Here is a 12884-nt window from a genome sequence, read left to right as displayed (position 1 = left end):
TGGAGTAATAAGGACTAAATCACAGACAGACGCGAGCAGTAGCTTAGCAGTTTCTTTTCTTTACTTCCATCATATCTTCTTTCTTTTAACATGTAAACACATCAGTGCCACCTAGTGGACATGAATATTATAGCGATACAATAGAGGACACAACAGAAACCTAACAGCCGGGGCTAGAAATCTTATAACGGGCCATGTTTGGATCTTCCAACAGGACAGTGATCCAAAAACAAATATCAAAATCAAAACAAAAATGGGTCACTGAGCACAAAACCAAGATCTGCAATGGCCATCGCAGTCCCTGGCCTGAACCCTATAGAAAATGAGTGGGCTGAACTGAAGAGAAGAAGCAGCAACATGGATCTGGGAATCTGCAGGATCTGGAGAGATTCTGTATGGAGGAATGGTCTCTGATCTCTTGTCAGGTGTTCTCCAAACTCATCAGGCATTATAGGAGAAAACTCAGAGCTGTTATCTTGGCAAAAGGAGGTTGCAAAAAGTATTTAATAAAAGGGTGCCAATAATTGTGGCCAACATGTTTTGGAGAAAAACATTTATTTCATAATGTGATTTAGCCCCACTTTCAATTCTCTTGCTTCAATGAAAGGTTAGAATTTTGGCAATTTTTTTTAATGAAAGATCAAAAGGATAAACAATGCAGATTTATTTTTTACAGCCAGTTTTGATCATATTTACCAGGGGTGCCAACAATTTTGGCCTTTTCCGAACCCACAGTTTGAAACCCCCTATATATATGTCAATAAAACTATTTATCAATAAAACCCAACTACACAAACTGATAAAGTGGATATGGTCAGACAATTGCAGAGATCAGCATTCCCAGTTTATGTGGCATACAGTTATTGTCTATTGAGCAACACCATGCATTGTGGAAGTGTTCATTTGCCTCACTTCACAAATCCAGAGCACTTCTTATAAAACACTTAATGGTGTTCGTGTTTACCACACCTGTTTTTATAGCTCAGTTTTTTAATTATTTATTTTGCTGTCCATTGATGCTACGCTAAATAATGTGTGCTTCAGATATTATGGTTTAAGGTTCTGCATTTAGTCCCATTTATGACACAATTTAGGGAAATGAGTGGCCTAGCTGGCTGGCTTTTGGCTTTGTACACCGTGGCAACGGACTGCCATGTTGGAACAGCCGAATTCTGTTTCTCTGTGGTCAACCTCAGCTACTGGAAACCCAGGATCTCGAGGGGAGCTCTACACTTTGTTTAAACAAGCAATCACTCCCCTTCACCACTTCCACCGAGAGAAGGGGGAAAATAAGCCCCAGCTGCGATTCTCAGGAAGAGATTTTGGGAACTGGTAAGGGTTTGAGGTAAGAGGTCATTAAAACAGCACCTAGCTCTGGAAATAAGAAAAGTTTTGTGATTCTCAGGAGAGTCAGGAACTGGACTGCTGCTTTTAGCTCCCAGATAGATTTCATAGATGTTTTCCTTCTTGAACCAACCTGAAGGATGCCTTTTACATGTGCTTATGGTCAGTCATGAAACTCTAGAGGGCGCAGGCTGAGGTCCTTTTCATGCAATCTACAAGCAATTACATCATCACATGGCACAAACTGATTGGCCTCTGCTGATCCTGCAGCCAATAACATTGCTTCGTCAACATTTAAAGGGGTCATGAATTGAGAAATCACATTTTCTTGAGCTTTTGACATATAAGAGGTCATCATACTATAAGAATATCCTGTACGTTTCAGAGCTCCTTGTTAGTCCAAAAACAGCTTTTATTGAAACCAAGGTCTGCAAACTCGTTTTGGAATGTGCCGATGTATGGCGTCATAGATATTTGAAAGAATGCCTCTGCAGAAGATCAACAACTTCTACATCATCCCTTCTTTGGCACTGCCCACTGCTGCGTTAGTGAGATGATAAAAGAAATGCAAGATCACTCTACTAAAATAACATTACCTTCTAAAGGTTCCTAATGCTAGGAAAGTGCTTATTTATTTTCAACTACTGTATGTGAATGTCTCCGAAGAGCATTATTAGTTTGTTCGGGACATTTCACTGTAGCGTGGCTACGCCCTCCTACGTACTTCTGCTCAATTTTCATCTCCCTTCAGTACTACGTCTGGGTTCGTGGTGTTTTCTTGGGTTTTCTCCGGTAAGTTTTTTTTACCGGTCCAATCAGCGAACCGAGGGAGTGGCTGAGAACGATGACGTTGAGGTCGTGCGCTAGTTTGAGTTGAAGTTTTGTCACGACCAAACATTAGCGATTGGTTATGGCAGATCCAGAGTGGCTCTGGGCAGATCCAATAGTTTTAAACTTCAACAGAATACCCGCCTACAAGGAAGTTAACGCTTGTCAATGGAGAGAGGCCAGACTCTCTGTACAAATTAAATGTACGAGAGTCTGGTAGGACCAGGCTAATTTCACTGTGGATTATTTGATAAATCAGTCGCATTTCGGCGCAGGCTTTGCAAAAAGTAATGGACCTGACAGCAATGGCAAAACATGCAATTAACCATGTTAATTGTTACTGTTATAATCAATGACGCGGTCTACACATGCTGTTTACACCATGTTTGAACTGTTAGTTATGATGAAAGCATTCGTAAAAGTGCAGATATCATGCGCTCAACAGACATGTCTGTCATTGCCTACAATGCTCATCGCTGCAACCTTTTAGATCTAAATATGCTATAATCAACACTTTTCACGATTAGCTAATCTCGACAGAGTTCCACGTGTAATACTTATGTCATATGCAAGATGCTAGCCAATGAGCAGAGGGCGTTTACATTGAAGTCTCACAGCAGACACGACCCTTTCAACAGAGCGTTCCAATCAGAGGCATGCAGATACTGCAGGGGGTGCAGGAGATCCGCAGAAAAGGAAAAGAAGAAAAAACGGCTATGAATGGCGGTTGGCTCTCTGCCTTTATAAAGCCACACTGAACACCAATTGCTAAATATTTCTTCTTCAGACCATTAACTTTGCAACGCCTAAACAAGTCTGACATAAAAGTTCTTCACCATAGAAAAGCATTTTCTCAGCGGATGGCATCACAAGCTGTTATTGTGAACTCTCCACTCCCCTGCCGTGTTCTGGCTAGAAGACGTACAAGAAGCTGATACAAGGCGGCCGATTATATATTGTTCATACAATGCAGCATCACTTGCCAAGCAGAGTAACAGGTTTGAGTAACATGGTTGCGGAGGCAAAAACTAAGTTCAGGACAGACTTTTTTTCTTTTATAAACCATTTTAAATTGGCAACCGCTTCTCTTCAAAAGAGAGCGATTGACATGCAGTGTGAACACCGTATGCACTTGTACTGTATATAAGAACCTTTTGTATTTGCCTCTTGTTTTTAAAGTAATTGTAGATGGTGGTTTTGTTGGCCAGACATTTCCTCTCAGCAGCATTTGTTCTGGACAACCACAAGTATTATTGAATTACATAAGGTGTATAATTTCAAATAAAATACCTATTCAAAATTTAGAGTTAGATGTGGAAATTTCTCTTCTTGCAACCACTGTGTATGATTGGCATGCCGCCAAGCATGGCCTTCACCAAAATATGTCCACAGTGAATCACCCACATTTTTGAGAGACCTCTGCACTGTTATTTGGTTTTCTACAGAACTGACTGCTCTCATGTGTGTTCTGACGGGCTACTGGCAGACATCTGAGTCTCTGCGCTCATGTCCATCTGTTAAGCCATTTTCCTTGTAGTCTAACAGATCCCTACAACCTGCAAGCAATTTGAAACATCTTGTTGTCAAGCTGCAGAACATAAATGAGGCCATTATTTTCCAGATAATATTTTACCTTAAAATCAATGCATGTTATGAAATTTGATGACATAAAAAGAGGAATATGTAGGAGGAAAGGTGCCTTAAATATGACTGATTTGTGTATTTTTAAATTCCTGGACATGTAAGTTCTTAGTTTTAAGTGGCACTTAGTATTTCCTAATTTAAAAAGTTGAACCAAAATAAATGAATGTCTGAGTGTGGATAGTGCATTTCTACAATGGCATCAGTTACTAAGTGCACCCTTGAATCATTTTTAATAATTCTAAAGTATGGGAAGGCATTTTCTTTTTTTCTTTTAATATGTTAAATTTCAATATATGATCCCATGTTTTATGTCTGAAAGTCTCCTAAATGTATTATCTTGTTAGTTGCACAAGCGCTGTTTTATCCACCTCAGAAGGGACGCTTGGCTGTGGCTTTAAAGACCAGGGCTCAGAGGATCTTTAATTGACAGATTGAAAGAGTGCCTCACATTCACAAGCTGTTAATGGTTTCCATTCCCCACCGCTGACCAGCGCCAAAACTGGAAGCCAGTTTTCAGCATTGAAGGACAGCTGAATGTATAGGTTTTTAGCAGGTCATTATAACTGCTCTTCAGACCTTACAACACAAAATGGATTTAAAAACAAAGTGTGCAGTTGATTTACATCTTTAGTGAATTATGACTAAAGATGTATTAAAGTACACAACACAATAATTTTAGTTCACGTCAGACGTGAGTGAAAGTAATGGTGACTTTCGGTTCAGTAAGTCAGATGTTAATTCACAATTCATTATAATGATACAAACAGGTCACTTGGGAGTTCTTGAGTCCTTTTGAACAATTAAAAGGACAATAAAATAACTAATATATTAGTAAAAATATAAGAGATACCAAACTAAGAAATACTAAAGAAGGTTTGTCATTCCTTGCCATAATGCCCACACACAGTGTTCTTGTACTGACAGACATTTTTCCAGTGCATGACCCAGATGCTCTCAATCTGTCTGTCTTGGTGACCTTTTTATCATTGTAGAAATCTCAGGCCTTCCATTGACACCTTGTCCTTTACACAATGGTAACCATGCCAACTCACTCCTCACTTGTTACCTGGTTTTAGAGTGCTGCATTGGACGTGTCATTCACAGGGGGATTATGTTAGTATGCCTGAATTAAGCTTCTGGAAAAAGGACATGCTGACAGATGCCACGGCACCCGAGGCAGTGGAGCGGAGTTGAACTGAGTGCAGAAATGTGGCTTCCTGCAGGTTGCCCAAAACCATAGGTATCAGTGTTGCTGCCCTGGCACACATCTTTAATTATGTGTCCCAGTTCAAACAGGGTGGACAGGTTAATTGATCCTGAGGATAAGCCAGTGTCAAACATCAACTCAGCAAAACCATGCATTCTCTTATTAACTGATAGTTTGGTAATACAAAAGCTCATTTATTTAAATACCTTCATTTAAATATTCTTGCTATTCGAGCTATAGCAAAGAAACTGAATATTTCACTAAAAGAAGTTTACTATTGTCTGTAGAGAAAAAAAACAGTACTGGCTCCAACAAGGACAGGAAAAAGTAGTGGAAGGCCAAAATGTACCACTCCTCAAGAGGTGTCCAGCCTTCGCAACTGATACTTAACTATTCTTCAGCTTACAGCACAGCTCAATGACACTGTCTTTAGAAGGCTCAGAGATGCAGGGAAGATGTGCAGAATTTCCTGCAAGAAACACTCTTGTGAGTGTTAGGGACGTCAGTGGCTCAGTGGTTCATGTAGGTTGTCTGCAAACCAGAAGGTTGGTGGTTCAATCCCCAGTTCGAGGTGTCCATGAGCAAGACACCTAACCCCAACTGCTCCCGACGAGCTGGATGGCGCCTTGCATGGCTGACACCGCCGTCGGTGTATGAATGGGTGAATGTGAGGCAATGTGTAAAGCGCTTTGGTGGCCATTGGGTCTGTGAAAGCGCTATATAAATGCAGTCCATTTACCGCCTTGAAGGCTGCAAATAAAGCAAAGTGATTAAAGTGGGCAAAAACACAAGAATTGGTCCGTGAATGACTGGAAGAAAGTTTTGTGGACAGATGAGTCCAAATTTGAAGAACTTATGTAAAACAGAGAAACGGGAGAGATGTTAACAGACTGCCTCACACCCACAGTGAAACATAATATACAGTGTATACTGTATGTGTATGTTTGTATATTCACTGTCCAATTCTTGTATATATGTATTTATATATAACATGATTTTAAATGTGTTTTATTGTATATTGTTTTGGGGGGAAACATTCCCTTATCTTACGAAAAGACCATTTTCACAGCTAGCATTTTCTGCATTCAAAATACAATGTCATTTCAGTTACTCCTTAATTGGAGATTATGAACAATCAATCTGCACTTAAGTGATATTTTCTTTGGTTTTGCTTTGTTTCTTCTCACATCACAGCTAAGCATGTGAAATGAAAGCATTAAACCGTTCTAAAAATAAACCAGGCCTCTGCAGAACACCTTAAAATCACCTGTTAAAAATGAAAAGTCCCCTATGGAGTGTCTGCCGTACCACTGATTTCTTGTTTGATTGTGTGTTCAGCGGCCGTCGGAGCCCGAGGCCCCTGCAGTGATGCCTGCATGGATGCAGAGTGTGGATGTTCTGAGGGAAGCTGTAGCTGGCTTCAGCACAATGGAGGAGGTGATGAAATACCTGGAGCCGGATCGCTGGCAGGTGGACATGGAGGACCTCTACAAGCCTAACTGGCAGGTGGTGGGCAAATCGTTCTTCCATCAAAAGAAATCCAGGGGTAAATATCCTGAATTTGGAAGTACTTAGTCAATTGAAATATTAGAATATATAAATATTTTTTTTAAACCTTCTTTCTATTTTTGTTTGCGTATGCGTAGGAATGGTGGATCTGAACCTGCTTCGTGAGGAGGTTCGGCTTTACAGTTGCACTCCACGGAACTTTTCTGTCTCATTGCGTGAGGAGCTGAAAAGGACGGACGCCATCTTCTGGCCCAGCTGCCTGCTGGTGAAGCGCTGTGGAGGGAACTGCGCGTGCTGCTCTCACAACTGCTATGACTGCCAGTGCTCGCCTACCAAGGTGGTCAAAAAATATCATGAGGTATAGCAAAGAACAGAAGGCCTTCCATTACACTCTACATTTCACATTTAGGATTTCTTTATAACTTCTTATATTAATTTAAACGACGCATCTCACACACAACATTTCTGCTATTTATATCTTGTTATTGTGATGTTGATGTTTTCAGATTATGATGAGTGTATGTCCAACAATTAAACATAAACATTAGCATTATACATACCAAATCTTAAGGTTTTTTGTAGGCTTTATATAGCTCTTGGCAACTTGTGATCTGCAACTCTAACCCATAATACTATACTTAATGAACTTCTATTTCCACTTTATTAATTGAATTAAGGCCACTTAATTTATTATTTCTAACAATTAATAATAATAATCTATCTGTTCTCCATACTGCTTGTCCTATGTAGGGTCACAGGGATGAATATATCTGGTGTATATACTGTATGAATATTAATGTATTTATCTATTTGGATGCATCTATTTATTATTCATGTGCTCATGTTTATTATATATTTATATTTTATTTATATTTAAATACATTGTATATATTAATATAAATGCTTGTGGCACATTTCATTTGAGTTGGTTCTAAAATTGATCCTGAGTTTAGAGAAAATGTAAATCATTATTTGGACATATTAGTGAATGAGACCCATTGAGTGTAAATGGTAAAGTTATTGTATGTTAAAGTGCTTAAATCATTTTGTGTGTGTATTGCCGTCTGTGTCTATATTTGTCTGTTTTTGTGCAGGTTCTGATGCTGAAACACAGGGCAGGGAGTCGGGGACTGCAAAAGACTCTAACGGATGTCCCCTTGGAGCACCATGAGGAGTGTAGCTGTGTGTGTAAAAATGACTCCGACTAAAGCGGTCCCACCGAGAGAGAGCTACACTGGCCCCCCCACAGACCCACCAGGGAAATATGTCTTGCTTTGTGTATAAATGAGCAGGAGTTTTTACCCTGACGTTGCAAACTAATGAAACCCAGCGCTGGATATCTTTTTATCTTAACTTATCTAAGGCTTCGGTTCCACTGGTTTTGGGCTCGCAAATCCATAAAGAATTGACCCATGAAGAAGAAGAGAGAATGGAGTATTTGGAGGAAAATTGGACACGGTCTTGCTTGTCTGTGTGTATGTCGAGGTTTGTGAACAATGTGAGTGTGTACATTTGTGAGAGGTAAATTGTGATTTGTTGCAGGTTCAGAAAATGAGGTATTCCAGGATAAGCCTGAAGTGAGGTTGCTATTACTTGGGGAAACAAGTGGATTTGGCTTGTTCTTTGACAATTGTTTTCGTTACTTATATTTTTACAACTTAAATCTCAAAGGACCTTGACTACGCATTCACTTTCAGCGATCCAAGGACATTTTTTGAGGTGGCATGAACATTCTCCTCAATAGCATCCCAAAGAAATTGACTAAACTGTGTCTTAAGCCAGCATTTCGTCACCTACTCATCTGTGAAATGAAATTAGACGTTTTCATTAATAATTCTTAAAGATTATTCCAGAAAAGATAAGGATGTCCATCTTTTTTAAAACCAGAGCTGAGTGGTCATGTCTGCATTTTCTGCTCATTTACTATGAACTATAGACTCTTATGAGAATGACTCCATTCAAGAGAGAACGCTAAAATACAAAAGTTAATTTTGTGTAAATACATTTCAAATTGTGATTTGTCAACTTTTTCTATGTCATTATTGTTTTTGGTATGGACATTATGGCATGTAAGAATATTTTTTCCCCTTTCATAATCGCTGTAGTCTTTTCAGTAGTCACCCTTTTGTAGAGACATTCATACATTCGTGTTGTTGTTGTTGTTTTTTAATAGAGATAATTGAAAAGAGATAAGATCATATTTTGACTGGAGACAAAATATTCTGAAAACTATTAGATGTTCATGTAAATAGACTTTTTAGAAGTTAAAGGGACATAGAACTGCCAGTAACATATTCCACTACCATTAAACGATTAACTAAATTGTTGTGGTTTTTCCAAATGGCACTTAAAGCATTGGTTTGTTCAAGCAATCTGCAGTTGTCACAAAATCACAAAGCATGGCCAGGGAACCTATAACTGTGAACTATTAGCTTTAATCTGTCTTCAGCCATTGAGAGTGTAATTAGATGTAAAAGATGTGTCTCTGCATTAAGACCGTGATCTCAGTGACATTACACATTTCATGTCCTTGTTTTGTGTGTGTGGGGGATTATGTGAATGCTGAAACAATATAACAAACCATGACACTGGTGTAAAAAGAAGACACTGATTTATTCACAAATCATCACAAACTCATTTTTGATTTACTGGAAAAGGAGTAAACAAGACATGCAGCATTATTCACATATTTTTATTCCGCCTTAGATGACCTTTTCGGCTGTCATTTTGTCAGACTATTATTCTTTGATGTAATATTTTTGTGACTTTTTTTTCATACTTTGATCACAGATTCCTTACACTTGGCAAACCAATTTAACAAGCCACATACTGTAAGCAGGCTTTGAGATCATCTTTAAAAGAAGAAAGGCTCTTTTTTGTGCATTCTGACAGAGGGGATGAGAATCTGCATTTTGTTGATGTGTCATGTGAAAGTGAGAGAAGTCCCTTGATGTTGTTAAACAGCACAGAAATGTAAATCATGAAGTTTCTCTTCATGAGACTCATCATTTACGGCTCTGAGAGATGTTAAAGAATGCTTGTAAAGGGTGTTCCTCATCATCTCTTGATGGTTTACATCAAGCGTCAGTTCAGATCATCATCAGATCCCCTGTACATAGGAGTCTTAAAGTGATGTGAAGTGTATTTTAATTTTTTTCTGTTTAAATACTTGCTTCTAACCCATCTTAAATTGGAGAGACCTTGCCATTCATGGGTTGATTTCCCTGGAAAATGTAAACACAGTGGTTATGTTATCAAAACTCTTGCTTTGTTGAAAATCATATTTTTGCAATGGTCACGTTAGTTAATACTTTGTTAAAGATCATTACTAAATAGAGATTGTTACTTCATGAGAATAATAACATGAAGGCCTGAGGCATGATGGTAATTGAACAAACTCAGGGTTACAGGATTAGTTTCGAGTTGACAAAACCAAACCAATCCAATCAGGTTTTGTTGGTACCAGGATGCTGATCATCAACTTTCTCTGTCAACTCAGGAGTTTATGTGTGACTTCAGTAGTGAACAACCAATCACATGCTGAGAAAGAGTACAATTAATTTCTTGCGATAGAATCAGCTCGATTCACTTCTCTCTTCAGAAAATTACGAGATTGAAAAAATATTAAGAATTGAAACAAATTTACACAGCCAGAAGAAAATGTCTGTCTAGGAAAGAGGACAACTAAAAGAAAAAGTCTTGCTATATCTGTGCAAGTAAAAGTTTATAGTTGATAAAGGTACAGAGAAAATTGAACATTTAAGCTTACATGTAGTCATTTTATAGCTTTAATTGTATTATTTCAAAGCGTATTCATATTACCTCTATATAATTATTAATTTAAACTGTAATAATAATTGATAAACTAAAAGTGTACATGTGTGATCAATTAAGGGTATAATAATTGCATAAATAATATCTAAATCATACAAAATTATTATTATTATAAATAAGTATTACTAAAAGCCAGATGATTTTGTCTTTAAAAAGCATTTGCTATGTAGTGACCTTTAATTTGGAGTAGAAACGGGTGGAGTGACTGATGATCGCATCAGAAATGTCACTTTGCTCACAACTGGTTGGTCCATTTTCAGTTTGAGATCTCTTACCTGGAGCATAACCTCCCCCGCACCAGGTTAGCCGTGGAGCCTATGCGTGGAGCGTAAGTTACTATGGCGATAAACACTGCTAAAAGCCAAACCACCTTCATGGTGCCTAAAACCCAGAGTTGGTGCAAACTAAACTGAAACAGCCACTTAAACGGCCTTCATGGTATAGGCCCTGATTTCACAGACAGGTCTTTAGATTAAACTAGGATTAGGCCTTACTTCAATTAGGACATTTAAGTAGCTTTTATAAACGTACCTTAGAAAAAAACATTACTGTGCACTTTGAGACGAATCAATGGTACTGACATATTTTAAGATATGTCAGTGCAAGTAGCTTTTAGTTAAAACAGCTCAAACATGCATTTTAGTCTGGGACTAGACTTAAGCCTTGTCTGTGAAACCGGGAAGACTCTTAATATGTATTAGCACAGGCCTACATTTTCTACAGAGGCTAGGGAAATTCACTGTCACAGTTAATAGTAAAAAATGATGGCTGAAAATGTATGAGATTGTCTGGGAACAAAGCATTAATGTATTTAACCAGATGTGCGTAGAGCGTTGCACTGTGGGCTTGGTCTTATTTAGATAATTACAGGGTAGGTGATCTGTGGTTCTCCAGGAACTGGCTGTGGTTTCTGGGTAAAGTAATGACCTGCCATCTGAGTGGCATTAATCAATGATGATGACAGTTTGCCTTTCCACTGCTTGTGTCATTGTGAAGCAGTCACGTTTCAGATGATCAAAAATGTTACACTACTGTTCAAAATGTTTGGGTTGGTAAGATTATTATTATTATTTATTTTTCTTTGCTTTGCTTTTTAAAGAAGTTCACCAATGCTGCATTTATTTGATTTAAAAATCCAATATAAAAGTAATAGTGAAATATCTTTACAATTTAAATAAAATGTATTTTTAATGTAATTTATTCATGATTAAGCTGAACTTTCAGCATCATTACTTCAGTCTCACATGGTCCTTCAGAAATTATTCTAATATGCTGATTCAACGCTATCTCACAACCAATTCGTATGAATTCGTACGATTTGTCTAAACCCACGTGATGGGTATGTTTAGGGGTGGGGTCAGGGGTAGGTCATTCGTATTAATTCATATGAACTGGGCAACTTGTAAAGTACGATTTAGCTAAAATCGTACGAATTAGCCACCTCGTAAAATTTGTATAAATGAAAGTATTCATTACTTTAAACAAAAATCTTACTGATCCTACGATAGTGTATACACAAATTATTATATTTTTTTACATACTGACTAATACAATCTATATATTACTTTAAAATTGTTAAAATATGTTAAAAGTGCACAATTCTACTATTATGCCTGATCTTGCCTGTTTTTATACATGGGAAACTTTGTGCACTCAGTTTTAGAATGATAAAAATACACAAGTAACCGCATGCCCACTGAAAAACATTTATTCCACATGCACAAGTCCAAGCTGTAACTGCACTAAAAGTAACAGTCAGATGTGGTTTGATTCCCTTTAGGACTGAATATGCATAACTCATAACTCATAAGCAGGATCTGTAATCTTTTTCTAGAACATTCAGTGCTTTTACCGTACAAAACATTACAGTCACATTGTCTCACACATCATGTCAATGTGTGTGTGTTAGGGTTGATAACAAGCTTATTCCGAAGGGGCAGGGAAAAGGCCATTTGTCTTGGAAAACCTTAATCTGTCATGTCCAATTAGAACAGATAGAGGGCAAAGTGTAGACTGTACTGCATTTGCCTCTAGTCTTTGAATAATGCATGTACTTCATAGGAGCGTATACGTATTCAGGGTCCTGGAAGGTTAATACATCTAATGCTGTTTTCATAATCCAAACTAAGTTAATATAAGTGAGCTTTGACTTTCTGAAGTGTTGTTGTAGACAAGATGGCAGAGCGGTCAAGGCCACACTCTATAATCCACCGTGTGTCGCACATGTGAGTGAAAATCACATTTTCCTCAGGTGGTGGGTTATAGTTTGGTTCAATCTCAAGGAGCTGACTATTTAAAACTTGAAAGTGTGGTTCCAGTCCTGCTACATTATCAGTTAACTAGATTCGCATTTCCTGAAATGCCATAATGGAAACAGCTAAATATTAAATGAATAAACCAGTTTTTAGATATACCTTAGTGTTTAAAGTTGCCATAATTCAGAAGTTGAGATAATACTTTCTTTAAGCAGCACAAGTGTTATAATTAGGTCATTATAACCAAACATTGGTTATCCTAA

At 37.9% G+C, this 12884-nt stretch overlaps 1 protein-coding gene across 2 annotated transcripts in view; it reads left to right on the top strand.

Annotated features, from left to right (window-relative positions):
- Positions 1 to 9145, top strand: part of pdgfc (platelet derived growth factor c) — a 51888-nt gene extending 42743 nt beyond the window's left edge. For both annotated transcript variants that reach the window (XM_079630479.1, XM_079630480.1), the window contains 3 exons: positions 6362 to 6569; positions 6670 to 6890; positions 7627 to 9145. In XM_079630479.1, coding sequence (XP_079486605.1) covers positions 6362 to 6569; positions 6670 to 6890; positions 7627 to 7740 — 543 coding nt within the window. In that variant the 3' untranslated portion in view covers positions 7741 to 9145. The remainder of the gene's footprint in view (positions 1 to 6361; positions 6570 to 6669; positions 6891 to 7626) is intronic.
- Positions 9146 to 12884: the final 3739 nt, after the last annotated feature.

This window comes from Phoxinus phoxinus, assembly GCF_949152265.1.
Source record: "Phoxinus phoxinus genome assembly, chromosome: 12".
In the NCBI taxonomy this organism is placed as follows: domain Eukaryota; kingdom Metazoa; phylum Chordata; class Actinopteri; order Cypriniformes; family Leuciscidae; genus Phoxinus; species Phoxinus phoxinus.
Note: the sequence above shows the minus strand (reverse complement) of the source record. Positions and strands in the feature narration are given on the sequence as shown.